This window comes from Pelodiscus sinensis, chromosome 2 (assembly GCF_052426305.1).
Source record: "Pelodiscus sinensis isolate ZL-2025 chromosome 2, ASM5242630v1, whole genome shotgun sequence".
NCBI lineage: Eukaryota > Metazoa > Chordata > Testudines > Trionychidae > Pelodiscus > Pelodiscus sinensis.
Genome location: NC_143053.1, coordinates 224823133 through 224846582, shown reverse-complemented (window position 1 = coordinate 224846582; position 23450 = coordinate 224823133). Strand labels below are relative to the sequence as shown.

General features: G+C 45.5%; 1 protein-coding gene across 8 annotated transcripts in view; it reads right to left on the bottom strand.

The window, feature by feature from the left end:
- MLLT10 (MLLT10 histone lysine methyltransferase DOT1L cofactor) overlaps positions 1-23450 on the bottom strand; it is a 305775-nt gene that overhangs the window by 254430 nt on the left and 27895 nt on the right. For all 8 annotated transcript variants that reach the window (XM_075922496.2, XM_075922495.2, XM_075922498.2 and 5 more), the window contains one exon: positions 4660-4714. In XM_075922496.2, coding sequence (XP_075778611.1) covers positions 4660-4714 — 55 coding nt within the window. The remainder of the gene's footprint in view (positions 1-4659; positions 4715-23450) is intronic.

Genomic DNA, 23450 nt, shown 5'->3' with positions numbered 1-23450 from the left:
AGCAGCCAGGATTGGGACTGGACCCCTATTGGAGCCTTGTTGGCCAGGCTTAATATTTTAGTTTATTTAAAAATGATGTCCGACACAAAAGTCTTCAATATTGTCTTTATTTACGGAAGGGTCGGGGGCCAATGACCCACAGAAAAAAATCAGTTGGGGTTCACACAAAAATAAGCAGCAAAAAACACTCCAAAAACCCCCAGCACTCACTGATGTAGCCCCCAACTGAAACACCTCACTCCTCTAGTTCTCTAGTCCCATGATGGGGGGGGGGGGAAAGGCAGGGAGGAGTGATGTTCAAGGCCTCAGGCCAGATTAACTCATCTGAGTTCCAGGGTTAGCGGATTCTGCAGATGGGGCCAAAATGAGGGGGTAAGCATGTGGGACAGAGCTGCCAAAGAGTGGGATGGGGGTGCAGGATCTGGAGTGCCAGAGGGGATGAGGCTACAAGGTCTGAGTAGGAGATAGGGTGCAAGAGCAGGCTGGGAGTAGGGTGTCTGGCCAGGAGAAAGGGAGAGTGGAGTCTGGCCAAGAACCCTAGGCATGAGGAGGTTGGGGGTGGGGGAGGGGGAGGAACTTACTTGTTTTCACACCACTCCCAGCACCACAGGCCAGGCACTGCCTCCCACTGCTTCCATTGGCTAGGGGGAAAACCTCCAGGAAGTACATTTGCACACTGATATTCCCCCAGCCAGGGATGGGGGAAGGAAAGCAGTAGCATGAGCAGCCGCTTCTAGATTTGCTTGTTCCTCGCCAGCCGTATTTGGTGGGGAAGCTCGGGGCTTTCACCTCCCACAACAGGAAGCCAGTGCTAGTGCATCAATCTTGCAAGGGGCCATGAGGCTGGAGCGGCAGCATGGGCTGTGTGCGGTAACAGCCATTTTATTGCCCTGTTGTGGGGGAAGTGAGGAACAGCTTAGCTGGAGCTACCAAAGAGCCAAATTTTGCTTGGGAGCCTTGGGTTGCCAGCCCCTGCTCTAACTTAATCCTCCCACAGATACAAGCCATAGAATTTCTCTCAGAAATTGGCTGAAAGCACATGGGTTTAAAAGATATCAAGAGAGATTTCCAAACAGTGGTAAGTCCACAACTTCCCGTTTAAGCTACTCCAATGTTTAAATTATACTCACTGCTAGGAAATTGCATGTTATTTCAAGGCTGAATTTGTCCAACTTCATGTTTTTACATAAGAATATAAGAAACATTAGAATATAAGAAAGGCCATACTAGGGCAGACCAAACTCTCTTTTATTAGTTTTAAACTTGCTACCTATTAATTTCATTTGGTGACACCTAATTCTTATGTTATTGAAACAAGTAAATAAACTTTCCTTATTTACTTTCTCCACACAAGTCATGATTTCATAGTCCTCTATCATATCCATCCTTGGTTGTCTCTTTTCTAAGCTGAAAAGACTCAGAGTTATTAATCTCTCATCATATGGAAGTCCTTTAGCTTGCCCTTTACTGATCTTTCTTCATTGCCAGTATATCTTTTTTGAGATGAGGTGACTACATCTCCATTCAATATTCAAGATGTGGGCTTACCAAGGGTTTTTATATAAGCAATAAGATATTTAGTGTGTCTTTCTTAATTATTCCTAATATTTTGTTTGCTTTGACTGCTCCTGCATATCGTGTGGATAATTTCCAAGAACTATCCACAATGACTCTAACATCTCTCTTGTGTGTGGTAACAGCTAATTAAGTCCTTATTATATATGAATAGTTGGCATTATGTTTTCCAATATGTATTACTTTGCATTTATCAAGATTAAAATTAATCTGCCATTTTATTGCCCAGTTACCTAGTTTTGTGAAATCTTTTTGAAGCTCTTCAGTCTACTTTGGATTTAAATATCTTGAGCAGTTTAGTATCATTTGCAATTTGTGCCACCTGGCTGTTTACCCCTTTTCTTCAGATCGTTTTTTAATATGTTGAAAAGGATATGTCCCTAGGGAACCCCACTAGCTACCTCTTCCCATTCTGAAAACTGACCATTTAGTCCTACCCCTTTGTTTCCCATCTTTTAACCAGCTAGCAATCCATGAGAGGACATTCCTGCTTATCCCATGACAGCTTACTTTGCTAAAGAACCTATGTTGAGGGACCTTGTCAAAGGCTTTCTGGAAATCTAAGTATACTAATTTCACTGGATTCCCCCTTGTCCACATGGCTTGCTGACCCCCTTTATCAGCAGGTTGAAAAGCTATTTTTTTCCCCCATCTATAAGTACCTATGCACAGGAATTAAGTCATCCCAATCTTCCCTTCAATAAACAAAATAGGTTCTTGCTTCTGTAACTCTCAAAAGCTTGTTTTCTATACTCTGAATCACTTGTGCAGCCCTCCTTTGAACTCTCAACACTATTTCTACATCCTTCTTGAAACATGGACTCCAGAACTGGACAAAGTATCCTAGCAGTAGTCTTACTAATGTATTGTTCAGAGACAAGGTAACTTCCCTACTTCTATTGAATATTCCTTTCATCATCTGAGGAACACATTACCCATTTTTTCCCAACAGCTCTATACTGAAAGCACATTTCATGTATCTATAAATGCTTCTCTTAGCCCTGGAAAGCAGAGACTATCTCCCTTCCTAAAGGTACAGCTCACATTCTTTGTTCCCAGGTATATTATGTGGCATTTAATTATATTAAAATGCATTTTTTTGGAGTGTAACCATTTAATCAAGTGATAGAGATCACCATGAGTAACCTGTCTTCATTAACTATCCCACCAATCCTTATCAGCAAATATTTTATATTATGTCTAGATCATTGATAAATATATGGAATAGTGTTGAACCATAAACTGATCCTTGATGGACACTGCTAGAAACAGCCCCAGTTACTGATGTCTCACTAGTAGCAACTCTATTTTGAGATCTGTAAGTGAGCTAGTATTTAATCCAGCTAACGTGTGCCCTAGGTTTCCATGTAATGCGAGTTTTTTAGTCAAAATGTCATTTGGAACTTAGTCAAATGCCTTGGGGACATCCAAATAAACGATATCAACTATATATCCATAATCCTGTCAAAACGTGTGTTTGGACTGGCATTATATTTTTAGCCTATCATTCTTTGTATATACAATTCCACTGTTTTGTCAGGGATGTACAGCTTCCTCAGGAGTCATTCTTTTTAAAATAATACTACTACTTCCCTACCTCTGAGGGATGTTTAAGGTGGAATTCATTAGTGTATGTGAAGTATTCATATAGTATGGTTATGAATGCTTCAGTAAATCCTATTAAAAACACACACTCAAACTGGGGTATAGAAGCCACCCCATAAGAGATCCTCAGCAGGCAACAGGAATAGTATATGAATGGATTTGCAAAATCTTGCTCATTAATCCCTTTTCCACACCAGATTTTGACTAGCTCTACTAAATCTGCCCTTTACAGCCACTAATATGAGGGAAGGACAGAATTTAGCTCTTGATTAAAGTTTTGGAAACAGACATGTATTTCTAAGAATTATTAAAATGTTCTTTTATATCCCCCAGACATAAAAACCTCACAATTACCTTTAACGATATTACTCATTTATTCAGAACTCAGAATTGATAATGCACTGAACATCATCATGAACAGATGTGAAGATAGTAAATCACTACTGCAGTGGTCCCCAACATGGTGCCCGCGGGCGCCATGGCTCCCGCCGGGCCATTTATGTGCACCCGCAGAGCAATCTGGGTTGGCCCCGCCCCCCCGCGTGCAGCAGGTGCCAGCCTCGGGCATGCAGCGCCTGGGCGGCCCCTGCCCGGGGTCACAGCACATGCCGGTGCCGGCCCCAGGCATGCGGCGCCTGGGCGGCCCCTGCCTGGGGTCACAGCACATGCTGGTGCCGGCCCTAGCCCCGGGCACGTGACACATGCCAGAGCTGGCCCCAGGAGCTCAGCACCTGGGCAGCCCCTGCCCGGGGTCACGGCACATGCCAGTGCCAGCCCCGGGCGTGCGGCACCTGGGCGGCCCCTGCCCGGGGTCGCGGCACATGCCGATGCCGGCCCCGGGAGCACGGCGCATACTTGGCCCTACACCCACAGGCCCGTGGCCCACAAGAGGCCCCGCCCCCGAACTCGCAGCACGTGAGCAGCCTCGCCCCCAGCAGCCCCAAAACATTGGGGACCACTGCACTACTGCATCTTTTCCATCTTTAATTCCTGTGTTGAAGAACCTATTTGTAATGATGCATGTTTCATGCATCAATGTAGTTAGCTTGACCTATAATTTTGGATGTCCCAGACTTCCCACACCTGAAAATGGGTTAGGCAGGGCATTCTCAACAGCAGCTTCCAATGACTGTTCTTCTTCTAAAGTGTGTACGTAATTTACCTTTATCTTAATGAATCTCATGATTAGAATCTTCTGTATTACACTTCAGTTGTCTTTGTCAGAGATTTGTATTTTTAAATACAGAAAATAAAATATACAGTGAATTGTTCATGTTATCAGATTCAAGTTCATCCTAATTTGGACAACTACAGCATATTATATTTTACTGTAAAATAAAGCTTCTGGGGTCAGCTATTGTGTTAAAACAGTAGCTTGTTTTACTTGCAGGTAATGCAATCTTTATATATTTCACATGACAGTTAACTTCCCTTTTATTAAGTAAAAAATTAAAAGACAAAAATCAAAATGGAACTTACCCCCATTATCTGTTCTCTTTAAAGCACCATCCTTGTGAGGGCACAATTCACATCTCTAAGGAAAAGCAAAAACAAAAAGGATTAGAATGATCAAAGGAACATGAAAAGAGAAACCACATACATTAAACAAAAGTATTCTGCTAATTGTCTTCTATAACTGGCAGATAATTTATTAAAAGCAACTGGCTACACATTTCCATTAATCTAAACAATACTAAGGATGTATTCATATTACAGAGCTCTGAGGCACAGACAACTGGTGCTTGCGGAGGGAGGGTGGGAATAAAGGGAGGGCCACTTAGAGAAACGAGGGGCATGAGGAGGCACCCCATTTACCTATTAAGATTTTAGGAGGGATATAGGCAGTGGGTCTCCTATGCTCTGAGGGAATGAAGTGCTAATTTCTGATATGTTTCAATCCATGGCACTGTACTCCTTAAATAGGAAAAAAGTTACTTGCAATTCTACTTCTCTCCAAATCTCTTTTAGAATTCTTATTTCTGGATTTTCACTCCCTAAAAAGATAGCAGACTTCCAAAGATTTCCGAGGGAAAGGCTAATCCCCAAGGAACTAGGATGTAAACCAAGACTACATGAGATATATTTCCTTCCACTTGGATCATGAGGTCCATTGAAGCCATAGGGTACGTCTAGACTACATGCCTCTGTCGCCAGAGGCATGTAGATTGGCTACCAGACATAGGAAAATGAAGCGGCGATTTAAATAATCGCCGCTTCATTTAAATTTACATGGCTGCCACGCTGAGCCGACAAACAGCTGATCAGCTGTTTGTCGGCTCAGCGAGATAGTCTGACGCGCGGGTGTCGACATCAAAGGTATTTGTCGACCACCCAAGTAAACCTCATCCCAGGAGGCATACCTGGGTGGTCGACAAATACCTTTGATGTCGACACCCGCGCGTCCAGACTATGGCGCTGATCAGCTGTTTGTCGGCTCAGCACAGCAGCCATGTAAATTTAAATGAAGCGGCGATTATTTAAATCACCGCTTTATTTTCCTATGTCTGGTAGCCTAATCTACACGCCTCTGGCGACAGAAGCATGTAGTCTAGACGTACCCATGGATACAACAAATACAGCTGCAGATATAATACTCAACCTTCATAGCATGGTCCAAGAAGTCACCTGCTGGAACTTGCTTTTCCCTGCTGACACAACTGATAATGTCTTGCATTCTGTTCCAAGACAGCAGGCTTTCAACTGGGCCTTTTATAACAGGGCTCCACTGCCAAAAAGTAGTGACACTGGAGGCACTAGAATTCATGACAAGCTATCCAAACTCCTCAGTGTTGACACTGTCAATTCTTTTTTGACATTCTTCAGAATCAGCTACAGCTACATCCAGTAAGCTTCTTAGTAGAAAACTGACCTGGTAACATCTTGGAGTAGTATGCACTACTTCTTAACCAGTTTAGAAACTGGAACAACAGGAAAAGCATGGCAGACATTTCACTTCACCAATTGCCCCAAAGCAGCATGTAAAAGCATTACAATTAAACAGGAGGTCCTGGTCCAGACATCTAGTGATTGCGGCAAGTGTACACGCATAAACTGATAGTAACTCATTCCTGACAACCAGTGTTCCCTGTAAGTTGTGCACTTGCTCAGGAAAGAATCCCATCCCATGATTACTGAGCCAACAGCTGAGTGTGTGTTTCTACTGATGGTGCACGTAAAACATTTACTCTGCACATTGATGGGAAAAGCCTGAACATGGATGGAAAAGATTAGAGAGAACATTGCTGACAACGTATCCACCTTTTTAAGAATCTGAAGAAAAGTCAGATCCTCGCATGAAGAATTACTGCAATACCTGCTCCTTGAGTGGAGATATAATTGACATCAATAGAGAATGGCCAGTTCACCAGTGTCCCACAGACAACAATATTCTTCCTGACCATCAGTTTCTTCTCACTCAGATGGCTGATCATAGTGAGGTGATGGAGGAGCCTCCAACACTGACAGGTGGATGTCAAGTTCTTTTAAGGAAGAATCACAAACCCCATTCTTAATTACCATTTGGTTTTTTTTTCAATCTATAGCAAAACTCCTACTGGAAACAGTGAGGCCTGCACAAATATAAAAGAATTTGGCATAAGAACTTAAGAACAGCCATACAGGGTGAGATGAAAGGTTCCTTTAACCCAGTATCCTGTCTTCTGAGAGTGGCTAATGTTAGGGCCACAGCAGGAATGAATAGAACAGGCAATCACCAAGTGATCCCTCTCCAACAGCCCATTTCGAGCTTCTGACAAACAGAAGCTAAGGACACCATTCCTACCCATCCTGGCTAATAACCATTGATGGACCTTTCCTTCATAAATCTATCTAGTTCTTTTTTGAACCCTGTGAAAGTCCTAGTCTTCACAACATCCTCTGGCAAGGAGTTCTACAGGTTCACTATGAGTTGTGTGAAGAAATACTTCCTTTTGTTCATTTTAAACCTGCTAATTATTAATTTCATTTGGTGCCCCCTGAGTTCTTCTGTTATGGGAAAAAGTAAATACTTTTTAAAAGGTAATAACTAAAACTCTTACATTACTTATTATTTCTTCAGTACACAGTTGTCATTCAGCACCACATTGGGGGGTAGAATCACTGATACTTTTGCTCTTTGTTTTTCCTCCATCCCCATCCTCTCCTGTCCATATCTTCTCCACCTTCTCTCAGTATTTTGTTTCTGTTTCTTTTCCGTTACAAGTGATTTCAGCTACTGTGGCAGTTGGGATTGTGTGACTGTGAGTGTTTGATCTTTTGCTCCCTTGATTCCTTTTGATCAGCCTCACTCAGCTTTGGGATCAGCCTCACCCTGTGTGGCTAACCAAGCGGTAGGCAGGCTTTAAAAGCCAGAGGCAGAGCAACCAAGGGAGCGAAACACACAGGGGGCTGCAGAAGAAGTTTGAGAGGGAGATCTAATATGGCTAGGAAGAACCACAACACCTGTGCCAGCACTGTTTTTGTCTCCTCGACCTGCGCCTGCAGCCAGACAGACCACCTTGCCATGAATGCCTCTACCCAGATCCTGGTGTGTTTTTGCAGGAGCTGTAGCTTGCAATTCCCACTTACTGAAATCCAGGCTGGGGAGATCATCTAATGTGAAATGTGCCAGCTGATGGAAGCTCTGAAGAGGCAGGTGGGAGAGCTACAGGAAGAGGTGGCTTAAGCTGAGGTACATCCAAATTCACAAGGAATTCCTGGAGAGTATTCATGTGGAGACTGCTGAGAAAGCTATCCCATTACAAAAGACTGATGACAAAAGACTGGTAGAGGAGGAGATGGCTCACTCTCAGGGGGGACACTGACAGCTAGTCATTTCTGGCAGCAGGCAGTGCTTCACCCCTGCTCCCAACCCTCCCACAGTGGTTCTGAAGAACCATTATGCTATTCTGGATATGGGAGATCAGGAATCACACTCTAAAGCAGAAGAGAAGAATTGTACCCCCAAGGTTGGGAGATCTGCAGCCACCACTATGAGGAGGAAACAGAGTAGTGGTGGTGGGAATCTCCCTTCTGAGGGGGACAAAGGCACCCATCTATCACCCTAACATGTCCTTTTGGGAAGTATGCTGCCTGCCAGGGGCCTGTATCAGAGATGTTACAGAGGCATTGTCGAGGATTATTCAGCCTTCTGACTACTATCCCATGCTACACATTCGTGTGGGCACAAATGATACTGCAGAGTGTGGCCTTGAGTGGATCAAGAGCTACTACAGGCCTCTGGGAGTACGGATGAAGGAATTTGGAGCACAGGTGGTATTCTCTTCAGTCCTTCCTGTCAAAGGTAGATGCCTAGGCAGAGACAGGTTCATCCTGGAGGTGAATGTCTGGCTGCGAAAATGACATTGTCAGGAGGACTTTGGCTTTCTTGACCACGGGATACTGTTCCAAGAGGGGAGGACTGCTAAGCAAGGATGGGGTTCAACTTTCAAGGAAGGGGAAGATAGTATTTGGATTCAGACTGGCTAACCTAGTGATGAGGGCTTTAAACTAGGTTTGATGGGGGTAGGTGACCAAAGTCTACAAGTAAGTGAAAAACATGGAGACCTGGGAGATGGCTCAGAAATGGAAGGGACCATGGGCTGTAATATCAGAGATAAAGGAGGGACAAGGCAGAACTGGGGGGCAAAATCTAATCAGTATTTTAGATGCCTATATACAAATGCAAGAAGTATGTGGAAGAAGCAGGAAGAACCTGAAGTGCTAATAAACAAACATAGCTATGACGTAGTTGGTATCACAGAGACTTGGTGGGATAATACACACGATTGAAATAGTGGTGTAGAAGAGTACTGCTTGGTCAGGAAGTATAGGCAGGGGAAAAAAGGAGGAGGTGTTGCCTTATATATTAAAAATGTATGCACTTGGACTGAGGTTGAGATGGACATAAGAGGCAGACTCCTTCAGAATCTCTGGGTTAGGTTAAAAGGAGTAAAAAATAAGGATGATGTCATGCTAGATGTCTACTACAGACCACCTATCCAGGCAGAAGAGGTGGATAAGGCTTTTTTTTTTTAAACTAACAAAATCATCCAAAGCGCAGGATTTCGTGGTGATGGGAGACTTCAACTATCCGGACATCTGTTGGGAAACTAACACAGCAGGGCACAGATTATCCAAAAAAATTCTTGGACTGCATTGGAGACAGTTTTTTATTTCGGAAGGTTGAGAAAGCCTCTAAGGGGGAAGCTGTCCTTGATTTGATTTTAACAAATAGGGAAGAATTGGTTCAAAATTTGAAAGCGGAAACCATCTTGGGTGAAAGTGGCCATGAAATCATAGAGTTCGTGATTCTAAGGCAGCAGTTCTCAAACTTTTCAGGCTCTGGAGCCCTTTATATGTGTAAAAATGTATGCAGAGCCCCAGCGGTCCACTGATTGTATGTGTTGTACCTATCGATGTTTCCCGTTTGTCAACCTCGCGGAGCCCCTGGAGATGTCTCCCAGTTTGAGAAACACTATTCTAAGAAATGGTAGAAGGGAGAACAGAAAAATGGAGACGACAGATTTCAGGAATGCAGATTTTAGTATAGGTAAGGTCCCATGGGAAGGAAGACTAAGAGGGAAAAACAACTGAAGACAGTTGGCACTTTTTCCAAAGGACATTATTAAGGGCCCAAAAGCAAACTATTCCACTATGTAGTTAAGCTAGAAAGTATGGCAGAAGACCACCTTGGATCAACCGGGAGATCTTATATGATTTAAAAATAAGGAGGAGTTGTATAAAAAGTGGAAACCAGGTCAAATAACAAAAAATGAATATAAGAAAACAATCTAAGGTAAGATTAGAAAGGCAAAGGTACAAAATGAGCTAAATCAAGCTAGGGGCATAAAGGGCAACAAGAAGTTCTACAAGTTATATTAGGAGCAAGAGGAAGACCAAGGACAGGGTATGCCTATTGCTCAGTGAAGAGGGAGAAACAATAACAGGAAACTTGGAAATGGCAGAGGTGCTTAATGACTTCATTTCAGTTTTTGTCAAGAAGATGGATGATAAGATGCTTAACACAGAGAATGCTCGTGGAAATGGAGTAGGTTCAGACATTAAAATAAAAGAACAAGTTAAAAATTATTTAGAATAGTTAGATGTGTGCAAGACACCAGGGCCTTATGAAATGCAGTCTAGAATACTTAAGGAGCTGATAAAAGAGATATCTGAGACTTTAGTTATGATCTTTCAAGAGTCATGGAAGTTGGGAGAGATTCCAGAATACTGGATGAGGGCAAATATAGTGTCCATCTATAAAAAGGGAAATAAGAACAACCCAGGAAACTACAGGCCAGTCAGTTTAACTTCTGTGCCAGGAAAGATAATGGAGCAAGCAATTAAGGAATTTATCTGCAAATATCTGGAAGATAATAAGGTGATAGGTATCAGTCAGCATGGATTTGTAATATTAAACCAATCAGCTTTCCTAGACAGGACATCAAGCCTTGTGCATAAGGGAGAAGCAGTGGCCATGGTATTTACAGGCAGTCCCCGAGTTATGTGGATCCGACTTATGTCGGATCCCTACATACGAACGGGGCTTTTCTCACCGCGGAGGATGCGGGCGGCGGGACTGCCCAGACGCGCCGCGGTCCCGCCGCCTGCGTCCTCTGCGATGAGAAAAGCTGCTCCGCGTCTCCCTGGTCTGCTGGGGGGCCCCCCCAGCAGACCAGGGAGACGCGGAGCAAAACTGCGGAGGACGCGGGCGGCGGGACCACGGCACATCTCGGCAGTCCTGCCGCCCGCGTCTCCCTGGTCTGCTGGGACGGGGGGGGGGGGGGGGGGGGCGCAACTAGTGGGCCCTCCCCCCCATCACACCAGGCTTTTCTCGCCATGGTGGACGCGGGCGGTCCAGCCGCCCGCGTCCTCAGCAGCGAGAAAAGCCACTCTGAGTCTCCCCGGTCTGCTGGGGGGGGGCCTCCCCCCAGGAGACCAGGGAGACGCAGAGCAAAGCCGCGGAGGACGCAGGTGGCGGGACTGCGGCGCGTCTCAGCGGTCCCGCCCGCCGCCCGCATCTCCCTGGTTTGCTGGGGGGGGGCACAGCTAGTGCACCCCCCTCCCCACCCCAACGGACCAGGCTTTTCTCGCCGCGGAGGATGCGGGCGGTCCTGCCGCGCGCGTCCTCCGCAGCGAGAAAAGCCGCTCCGCATATCCCTGGTCTGCTGGGGGGGGCCCCAGCAGACCAGGGAGATGAAGAGCAAAGCCGTGGAGGACACGGGCGGCAGGACCGCGGCGCGTCTCAGCGGTCCCGCCGCCTGCATCTCCCTGGTTTGCTGTGGGGGTGGGGCGCGGCTAGTGCGCCCCCTCCCCCCCTCAGCAGACCAGGCTTTTCTCGCCGACGCCTGGGGTAGAGCAGCTGGGGCGCTGCCGGGTTGGTCCCACAGCGCCGCTCCTCGGCGCTACTGGACCTACCCGGCAGCACCCCAGCTGCTCTGCCCCAGGCGTCCCCAAGTCAGCTGCTGCTGAAACTGATCAGCAGCTAATTCCAGGAAGCCCGGGGCAGAGCAGCTCTGCCTCGGGCTTTCTGCAGTCAGCCGCTGGTCAGTTTCAACAGCAGCTGAATCTGGACGCCAGTTCTGACTTACATACAAATTCAACTTAACAAACCAACCTACAGTCCCTATCTTGTACGTAACCCGGGGACTGCCTGTATAGACTTTAGTGAGGCTAGATGGGGCTACTATAAGGTGGGTGCGTAATAGGCTGGACAACCACTCTCAGAGAGTAGTTATTAACGGCTCGTAATCATTCTGAAAGGGCATAACAAGTGGGGCTCCGCAGGGGTCTGTTGTGGGACCGGTTCTGTTAAATGTCTTCATCAATTATTAGATGATGGCATAGAGAGTACGATTATTAAATTTGCAAAGGATACCAAGTTGCGAGGGGTTGTAAGTGCGTTAGAGAATAGGGTCAAAATTCAAAATGGACAAAACTGGAGAAATGCTCTGAGATAAACAGGATGAAGTTTAATAAGAACAAATGCAAAGTACTCCACTTAGGAAGGAACGATCAGTTTCACAGATACAGAATGGGAAATGATTGTCTAGGAAAGAGTACTGCTGAAAAGGATTTAAGGGTCATAGTGGACAGCAAGTTAAACAGAAGTCAACAGTGTGATACTACTGCTAAAAAAGCAAACATGATTCTGGGATGCATTAACAGGAGTGTTGTGAGCAAGACACGAGAAGGCATTCTTCCGCTCTACTCTGCACTGATTAGGCCTCAATTGGAGTATTGTGTCCAGTTGTGGGCACCACATTTCAAGAAAGATGTGGAGAAATTGGAGAAGGTCCAGAGAAGAGCAACAAAAATTATTAATGGTCTATAAAACATGACCTATGAGGGAAGACTGAAAGAATTAGGCTTGTTTAGTTTAGAAAAGAGAAGTCTGAGAGGGGACATGATAGCATTTTTCAAGGATCTAAAAGGGTGTTACAAGGAGGAGGGAGAAAAATTCTTCTCCTTGGCCTCTGAGGATAGGACAAAAAGCAATGGGCTTAAATTGCAGCAAGGAAGGTTCAGGTTGGATATTAAGCACCCTTAAAGGAAGTTTTTCCTAAACACTGGAATAAATTGCCTGGGGGAGTTGTGAATCTCCGTTACTGGAGATATTTAAGAGCAGGTTAGAGAGACACCTGTCAGGGATGATCTAGACAGTGCTTAGTCCTGCCATGAGGGCAGAGGACTGGACTCAAGGACCTCTTGAGGTCCCTTCTAGTTGTATGATTCTATTATTTACTTCCTGCAGCACCTTTCAAATTCCACATGCCACAGGATTCACTCTCACTGTTTCCTCCTAGTATTTGCTAAAACAATTGGCAGTTAATAATGAATGCTTATTTTAAGGTGTCATCATGTGACTTTAGAATTGGTTAGTAACAAGATGGTTTCAATGCTCAGTCATTTTTTCAGGCTGCCTGCAGACTCAGACAGTCACCATTACATCAGCTAAACCCTTCAAAAATATGAACTGAGCATATCTGCAATCAAAACGGTAATTTTTTAAATTAAAACAAATTCTGAAGAATCCACATAGGTCGTGTAGATCACAAAAATACAATGTATATGTGGCATGTTTGACAGACACCTACTCTCCAGGCATCAAATTACCTGCAATGAGGCCCTTTAAAGTGGGAGTAATACCATAGTTAAAATCAGCATACTAAAGGAGCTAATTCCACAGCATGTATGCATTCTTGGCACAATGAGGATTCTGACTGTGCAAACACCTCTGATAACAGTTTTGACGAACCCAAGGTATCACTGAAAGTAATTACTACAGCTTCAAACATTAACAACAGGCTTGGCCTGCCTAGGTCCTCAAATGTGCATTACTACTGAAGCCTCTCAGAGCAGTTTCCCAATCCTAAATATATACAGTATACACAAGAGAGATAAAAGAAGCTTCAAACGCTAACACACATAAAGTTATTAAAAGCTTCAGCACCGGCAAGTCAAAGAGCAGCTTTATTTTATCCCAGTATTGCTTAATACTACTAGGAACTGACTTCAAACATCAGTATCTGTACATGGGAAAAACACTGGCAAGAAAATGACACAAGATGCTGATGTCTGCACTACATGCTTTGAGTGCAAACCCAAATCCCTCGACATATAATACCAATTTAGGCTTTCCTATTTCAAAACACTGGTCTGATCTGAAGCTGAGATCATGGGAACTTCTGCAGTAAAGTTGCTTCAAGGAACACTTCTCTAGGATACTTGCATAGTTGAGACAATATCTGTCCCAAGTATTCCTTTCACAGGACACATGGAAGAGAACGCACACATGCCTTTTTCATAAGACATGCCTCTAGAGTTAAGGGAACATATTATGATACCCTGAAAGGACACAAAAACACTAATATACTTACAAAGCAGGTAAATGACATTCACAGAATTCTGAAGTGTCAATTGAAAGAGCTAAAACCTTCAGTGTCTAAAACAGACCTACACCACAAAAATACAGGTTACTTATTTGTAACTGGTGGTCCCTCAGGAGGGATGAGTCACACCTGTTTTACACATGTGACTATGCTCCATGCACCTGAGACTGGAAAATCTTGCAACTAGTGTCCATTGGTACATGCCTGCCTCCTGGCTTTCCCCACATGCAGTACTGAGTATATAAAGGGAGTTGCAGGCTCACCATCTCTCCAGTTCTTTCTCTACCAGAAATCTAGTCATAATCCAAAGAAGGGGAAAGAAAGACATGAAGTGGAATATAAATTGGAACCACACATCTCAAAGAACTCCCAATTACAGGCAAGTAACCTCCATTTCTTTTTCATGTGCTGGTTTCTATGCATATTCCATTATGTAGGTGACTGGCTAGTAGTAGCTAGATCAGAGAAAGGCAGTATGAGGATGCAGGCAGTATAGACATCTAACACCGCAATCCCAAGAGCTGCATCAGCAGAAGAGGCTTGGATTAAAAATAACACTTTGTGAACTTCTGAATTGTGAAATTCTGAACTTCTAGGTTGCTCCCTTACAAGTGGTCAGCATAAGGCACCTCTCAAAGAGATGCTACTGAATTCACCTGTGCACTAGTGAAATGGACCCTAGCCCAATCTGGGGGAGGAAGAAGTGGCAATTGACAGCAAAGGAGGATGTAGCCAGAAATCCAGTTTGAGTATCCGTGCAGATACTGCTCATCTCCATGCTTACTCTGCAATAGCAACTAAGAGTATAGGTGATTTTCTATGCAGGTATAACAGCTATTTGTCATCTGGCATCAAAAGGATGAAGTCTCCTTTCTTGGCTGGAAAAATGAGGCTTTGGGAAGAATACCAGTAAATTAATCAATTGGTTTATGTGGAACTCAGAAATTATCTTTGGGATAAATTTGGGTAGAAGAAAGGGATACCTTCTTATGAAACAGAGTGCAGCAAGTTGGCCATGTAGGCCATCCAGCTCACCTACACTTCTGGCCAATATGATGATGACCAAGAAGGTGACCTTCATAGACAGGCAGAACACTGAGCACATGGCCATCAGTTTGAAAGATGCCCCAGTAAGTGCTGCTGTATAAGTATAATGGCTTCATTAGTACAGGCAGTCCCCAACTTACGCGGATCCGCACTTACGAACGGGGCTTTCTCGCCCCGGAGGTCGAGGTAGCGGATTGCTACCTGCGAGCTCCGGGGCGAGAAAGCCCCGTTCGTAAGCTGCTCCGGTGCCCCTGGTCTGCTGGAGACCGTCTCCAGCAGACCAGGGGCACCGGGCGGTTCCCGCGCTTCTGAGGCTTTGCCAGAGCAAAGCCTCAGAAGCGCGGGAACCCGCCGCTGCTGCCGCTTCAGTCGGGGTGCCTGTGGTCTGCTGGGGACGGTCCCCAGCAGATCACAGGCACGGGGACTGAAGCCGCAGCCGTGGGGGGTCCCGCGCCTCTGAGGCTTTGCCAGAGCAAAGCCTCAGAGGCGCGGCACCCCGCTGCCGCTGCGGCTCTGCTCCAGTATCCCTGGTCTGCTGGGGGGGGGGGGGGGCCGCGGCTAGTGTCCCCCCCCACCCCCCCAGCAGACCAGGCTTTTGTTTTGGACCCTGGAGCAGAGCAGCTGGGGCGCTGCCGATTGGTCCTGCAGCGCCTTCTGGGCACTACTGGACCAACCCGGCAGCACCCCAGCTGCTCTGCCCCAGGTCCTGATTCAGCCGCTGCTGGTCAGTTTCAGCAGCGGCTGAATCAGGACGCCTGGGGCAGAGCAGCTGGGGTGCTGCTGGGTTGGTCCAGTAGCGCCAAGGAGCGGTGCTACTGGAGCAACCCAGCAGCACCCCAGCTGCTCTGCCCCAGGCGTCCCCAAGTCAGCTGCTGCTGAAACTGACCAGCGCTGACTACAGGAAGCCCGAGGCAGAGTTGCTCTGGCCCAGGCTTCCTGGAATCAGCTGCTGATCAGTTTCAGCAGCAGCTGACTTGGGGAAGCTTGGGGTTCTTAAATTGAATCTGTATGTAAGTCAGAACTGGAGGTCAGTTTCAGCAGCGGCTGAATCTGGACGCCAGTTCCGACTTACATACAGATTCAACTTAAGAACAAACCTACAGTCCCTATCTTGTACGTAACCCGGGGACTGCCTGTAGTGGGAAGATACTACTCAGACCCTTTAGGAATCTGGCTGCTACCTGGGAGGCTTATACATACCCTAAAACCTTGGGATAGGTACATCTTCCAAGCTGAGAGAGTGTTGAGTCAGAGAGGAATTCCTTCTCCTGGAAACAAGTTCAGAGGTGGATCACATTTTATATCTGTGGGAGCACACCTTACTCTCATTAGAAGCCTGAGACAATGGGCCATTAGGCCGGTTTAGATAAATCTTTGCTTCTAAAATTTGTGCAAAGAATGCTTGAGAACTGAGGTCAATGTACAAGGGAGTCTCCCGGGTCTGGATCTGACTGGGATCTCATAGCCTTCTCCATGAGGTTCTTCCTCAGTTCAAGCTCTTATCCCTCTCAGGTCCAGGGTGGGAAGAAATGAATCAACATGTTCAACAGAATCACTAAGGATAGTAATTCCATGCTCCAATAATAAGAATTTAGCAGTAGGGATATATTATTGACCACCTGACCAGGACAGTGATACAGACACTGAAATGCTAAGGGAGATTAGACAGGCTATCAAAATAAAAAACTCTATAATAACGGGGAATTTTAATTATCCCCATATTGATTGGGTATATGTCACCTCAGGAAGAGAAGCAGAGATAAAATTTCTCAATGGCTTAAATGACTGCTTCTTGGAGCACCTGATACAGGAACCCACAAGAGAAGAGGCAATTCTCGATTTAGTCCTGATTAGAGCGTAGGATCAGGTCCAGGCGATAACTATTACAGGATCGCTTAGGAATAGTGACCATAATATAACAACATTTAACATTCCTGTGGTGGGAAAAACACCTCAGCAGTCCAGCACTCTGGCATTTAATTTCAAAAAGGGGAATTAAACAAAAATGAGGAGATTAGTTAAACAAAAATTAAAAGGCACAGTAACTAGAGCCAAATCCCTGAAAGCTGCATGGAAACTTTTTAAAGACACCATACTAGAGGCCCAACTTAAATGTATACCCCAAATTAAAAAAACATAGTAAGATACCTAAAAGAGAGTCATCATGGCTTAACCACCATGTAAAAGAAGCAGTGAGGGACAAAAAGGTATCTTTCAAGAAGTGGAAGTCCAATCCAAGTGAGATAAATAGAAAGGAACATAAACACTGTCAAATCAAGTGTAAAAATATAACAACAAAAGCAAAAAAAGATTTTTCAGGAACAGATAGCCAAAAACTGAAAAACCAACCGCAAAATATTTTTAAGTACATTAAAAGCAGGAAGTCTGCTAAAATCATATAAAAGGTATATAAAATCATTAATGGTATGGAGAGGGTGCATAAAGAAAAGTTATTCATTAGTTCCCATAATATAAGGGGTAGAAGACACCAAATGAAATTAATGGGTAGCAGGTTTAAAACTAATAAGCGAAAGTTCTTCTTCACACAGCGCATAGTCAACCTGTGGAACTCCTTGCCAGAGGAGGCTGTGAAGGCTAGAACTATAACAGAGTTTAAAGAGAAGCTAGATAAATTCATGGAGGTTAGGTCCATAAAAGGCTATTAGCCAGGGGGTAGGATTGGTGTCCCTGGCCTCTGTTTGTCAGAGGCTGGAGACGGATGGCACGAGACAAATCTCTTGATCATTGTTTTCGGTCCACCCCCTCCAGGGCCCTTGGCGCTGGCCACTGTCGGCAGACAGGCTACTGGGCTAGATGGACCTTTGGTCTGACCCAGTACGGCCGTTCTTATGTTTTTCTTATGTAAGAATCCTCATCCCGCTCCTGCGCCTAACCTCCAAGCCAGACCCCACATTCCCACCCTTCTCCTGCACCCATTTTGTCATCATAGGCAGTTAGCTGGTAGTCTGCAGAAAGGTCTGCGTTTAGCGGGGTGGGATGCAGAATGAAAAATTTGAGAACCACTGTATTGGATGCTTCAAAATGCCCGACTCAGCCATCTGGTCTAGCTCTTCATAAGTCAAAGATTTAAAAAGACATGTATTTATTGGGGTTTTTTAGCTTAAGCCCACCGCAATACAGAACTCTTTGTACTGTGTTTTTGTTCAACATTTCACAATACATAGCCATGTACCCTTATTACCAAAAGTATTCTCCATGGATAAGTGGCAAAAAAAGAAACTTTGGCTTCTAACAATTGGACTTTGGCTGTAACAAATGAGCAAAATGTTGGGCCAGGGAAAAAAAGGACAATCACAGCCTTTTGTGACTGAAAAATTACAAACGCAGGTGGATTCACTTGCATTGGAAATAAAGATGCTCCCGACATGCAGTGCATGGTGTGCAGCAAAGTACTTTCCAATAATTCTCTGATACCTGCTAAACTATGAAGGCATTTAGAAAGAAATCATTCTGAACACAAAGACAAAGGCAAAAGTTTTTTCAAGTGAAAGCTTGACACACTTTCAAATAGTAAACTCTCACTGATTAAAACTGCTATATCAGACAAAAACACAACAGAAGCATCCTATAAAGTGAGCTACCATATTACACATGCTTGAGAAACACATACAATGACAGAAAAACTCACGCAAAAGAGAGAGAAATATGTATCCTTGATAAACAATCTAGTAAAAAAGTGGAAGTAGTGCTGCTGTTAAACCATACTGTTGCATGTTGCATTCAAGACCTTGCTGCTGATATTGAGGAAGAGCTAGTAAGGGCTCTGCCAAGTTTTCAGGACCTCATAGGGGCTCCACAGCCGAAAAAGTTTGGGAAACCCTGAATAGAGCAATATGAAACTCATAAATGTAAACTGAGGAGATGCTAGAGCTTGCAATATTAGCCTAAACGGTCATGAAAGCCACACCAGTTCCATTGCCAGTTTTCAGTGATAAGGGAAAGTTATTCACCTGTGCAGTAACTTGAGGTCTTCAAGATGGTTGTTCCCCTGGGTGCTCCACCTTAGGTGCTTCAGTGCCGCTGAACCCGCAATCGGAGATTTGTTACAGCAGTGTTCCATGGTCAGCCGTGCATGTAAGTAGTTGAGGTGTGTTCTGAGGAGACTATTGCACATAGGCAGCCAGCCCCAAAGGAGTAGGGTGGGTGGTGGAGCACCCACAGAGAAAACCATCTCAAAGAACTCCAGTTACTGCACAGGTGAGTAACACCTTCCCTTCTTCTTCAAAGAGTGTCCCCATAGGTGCTTCACCTTAGGTGATTACAAAGCAGTATTCGTAGTAGGAGGTGGGAGCTTCAGCTGTTGAGCCCGAGAGTATGTGTGGCCAAATCAGATTTACAAACTGATCAGTCAGCCACACTCCTCATCTAGAATTACAATCAGTCAGCAGCAAATAAATCAAGCAAATACAGTACAGTACCTGTGTTCCCTGCAAGCTGAGCCCTTGGGTAGTGCCCACCAGAGATTTAGGTGCCATCCAACTGATTAGCAGATCGCCCACAACTGCTCACAGCAGATAGCATGGGTTTCTATTGGTAGTGCACATTTGCACATTCCTTAGTGAACACAGCATTTATTCCACCCAAGGATGGAAAAAACTTAAGAGAGAACCTTGTACAGTACTGTGTTAAATTACAAAAAAAGGGGGGAAAGTCTAAAAAAGATATGACAAGTGAAGAAAACTGTTTCTCTAATTCTTTCATTTAAATTAAGATGGTTAAAAGAAGCATTTTTCTTCTGCATATTAAAGTTTCAAAGCTGCACTGCATCAATGTTCCAGTGTAAACTTTTGAAAGAACAACTGTAACTTTTTCTTGAGTTACAAACATTTCAAACAGTTACAAACAGCTGATCAGCACAGCATGGCCGCCATTTTAATTTAAATGAAGTGGCGATTAAATCGCTGCTTCATTTCCCTTTGCTGAGTAAACAAATCTACATGGCTCTGTCGACGGAGCCACGTAGTCTAGATGTGCCCCTAGTTATTTCAAACATCTCAGATATGGAAATGGTTCATAACTTGAAATGTTTGTAACTCAAGAAAAAGTTATAGTTGTTCTTTCAAAAGTTTACACTGGGATGTTTATTTAAATCGCCACTTCATTTCCCTTTGCCTGCAACCCTAACCTGTCGACAGAGCCACGTAGTTTAGATGTGCCCTAAGATTCTACTATATGTGGTTCTAAAACAAACTACCTGGAAAACATGTTGAAAACTCCCATTCTCAGACAAAATCTACTGAAATAAATTGATGAGTATGAGTCAGTATTTTTCAGCAAGGAGTCACAGTTGTGCAAATTTGTAAATGAAATATTTCATAGTAATAAAATAAGAGTGTCATAGTGGAATATGATCCCATCGTGCCACATAGTATATGAGGCCCTCTACATAATGAACATCCCATTCAAAGATAATTATTCATCTTAACTTAGGGTATGTCTTCGTTACTGCCACTACAGTGGAACAGTTACAATGTTGAAATTGTGTCACAGTAGTGCAGATGCCTCCATCACTGACAGAAGTGTTTCTTTTCCCATCAACAAAAGTAATCCACCTGGTTGACCAATGGTGCCTTGGTAAACCTAGCTACAGCACTCAAGATATGACATTTTTTACAGCCTTAAACAACATACCGTATTTTCCGGCGTATAGGGCGACTGGGCGTATAAGACGACCCCCTATTTTTTTAATTAAAAGATAGGGTTTCATCTTATACCCCAGCGCCCCTCTGCCTCCTTTGCTCCCGGTGTCCCTGGTCTGCTGGAGATGGTCCCCAGCAGACCAGAGGCACCGGGAGCAAAGCCGCAGCAGCTTTCAAAGCCGCGGAGGGGCTCCGGCGGCGGGGCATCCCAGGCGCGCCTGGGATGTATACCCGGCGTACAAGACGACCCCGATTTTTGGGGGATGTTTTTTAACATCAGAGGTCGTCTTGTATGCCGGAATATACGATAGTTAAGTCAGTCTAATTTTTAAATTTAGACCAGATTGTCAGGTTCAATAGCCACATTGTTAAACACAGATGAGCTAATCAGCAAGAAGTAAATGGCCCTGGCAAAGATGGTCAGGCCTGTTAGGGATAATTAGTGGAGCACTCAGGTTTTTACCAGGCCTGATTATCAGTGTGGCTTTGGGTTAGTCTGCAGTTAGTAAAGAGTAACTGATTACTAGATATTTGACTTTAGTCTTTGAAGCAGCAGAAAAGGAAAAAAATGCATAGAGAAATTGATTTGGTTAGGGATAAGCTAGAGCAGTAGTTCCCAAACTTTTTTAAACCGCAGGCCAGCAAACCCATTCACAAACTTTTGGCAGATCAATAACATTTTATTTGAATATTCATTATGTAAAATATTAGCCCAATGTCTGTGACTAACGCTGAAATGCTGGCTGTTCCCTCTGGACGGCGCTGTTGCCTCCCGCCGTGGCACTCAGCTGACTTTTGCGCCACTCAGCTGGGCCGCCACATGGGAGCAAGCAGCACAAGCGGCTGTTTGGGGTCCGTGCTCCCTATGCAGCACAAGGGTGCTGCATGAGGAGCATGGGGCTCAAATGGCCGCTTGCATCACTTGCTCCTGCATGGCGGCCCAGCTCAGCAGCGCAGAAGTCAGCCGAGTGCCATGGCAGGAGGCAACAGCGCCGCCCACAGGGAACAGCCAGGGGGCGGAGCCTGGACGAGCATGCGTCTCTGACATCAGGAAAGGGCACCGGATTTAAAAGGAGGAAAGCAGAGCAGACACAGAGGATGCGGGGGAGCCAGAGAGTAGAATGGAGGAGGCGAAGGACAGCAAAAGAGAGAGTGAGACACACACAGCAGGAGGAGGAGAAGAGAAACACAGAGTGAGAGGCAGAAGGGGGAGAAAAGAAAGAGAGAGAGGCAGGAGGCGAACGAGAGCTGAGAGAGAGAGAGGGCGAGGCAGTAGGAGGAGGAGAGAGGTGCTTGCTCCCGCGCGGCAGCCTGGCTGAGCGGCGCAGAAGTCAGCCGAGCGCCACGGCAGGAGGTGAAGGGGGGCGGGGTGGTGACGTACACGCCCAGGGGGCGGGGCCTGGACGAGTGTGCATCCCCGAGACAGAGGAGAGCGGAGAGAGAGAGAGAGAAAGACTCAGGAGGGGGAAAAAGAGACAGAGAGAGAGGCAGAAGGCGGAGGAGAGCTGAGAGAGAGAGACTCAGAGTGAGAGGCTCCCACCACCAGACCTCCCCCAAGTGCCAGCTTCCTGTTTGCAGAGCCTGGCTGCACGCAATCCCCCCCAAAGCCCCGTCCAGTGCAAGCCCCCAGTCCCAAATATTAGCCCAGTCCCTAGTGGCCCCCCCAGTGCCAGCCCTACCCTCATAACCCCCAGGAATCTTGGGTCAACTTCTGTAAGTAGAATCATTGGTTCATTTTTGGTGAATTTTAGATCAATATGATGATGATAAAGGGAAAAATATATGCATCAGAGAGCTTCCTTGCGTAGTGACCATTCTAATTCTCAGCTTGCCTGAGTAATTTATTCATTTTGAAGTGGGAAAGTGAGGGATGAGGTCAAGGCTCATGAAAGGACAGTAACACTATTCTGATTGCAAGAAAGAAATATTTTAGGTTTTATCAAATACACCACAAGCACATGGAACAAAGCCAAACCTGAACATCACTCCTAAGAGATCTCACTGAACCAAGATGCAGAGGAAAGGCCCATGCTATGCACAGAGGGAGATCTGTGTAGATGGGTGGTGAAAGAGAAGAAAGAACAGAACAACCTGAGGAAAGAGAAAAATATCAACAGTGGCAAACCATGTGAAGTCTTTAACAACAAATCGCATGCCACTCCTTAAGCACCCGGTGAACTTAGAAAGCATGTGATAAAGATCCACTTGTTCTGACCCTCTGAGCGTACAATAGTTATCTTCTACTAACAATGAACAGATCTACAAATCTTTACTTGTACAGGTTGTACCTCTCTAAACCAGGACTCTTTGGTCCAGCAACATCCATGGTCCAGCAGGACCATGGATGTTCCTGGACCAGAAAGCCCATAGGCAAGGAGGCCAGTGATGGCCAGGGGGCCTAGGCAATGTGGGGAGCACAATGCCAGAGGGCTCAGATGATGCAGGAAATCCTGCAATGTGGCCAGGAGCCCCACAGGAGGGGTCTGCCAGAGCAGGGAGCTCCAGTGGCACAGCCAGGAGTCCCACAAGAGGGGCTCAGGGGGCTCAGGCAGCATGGGGCGCTTGGGCAATGCAGCTAAGAGCCCTGCAGCAGGGGCTCAGGTGGCATGGGGTGCTCCGGTTGCACAGCGAGGAGTACAGCACTAGCTGAGGCATCATAGGGAGTTCCGCAGCACAGCTAGGACCCCTGCAG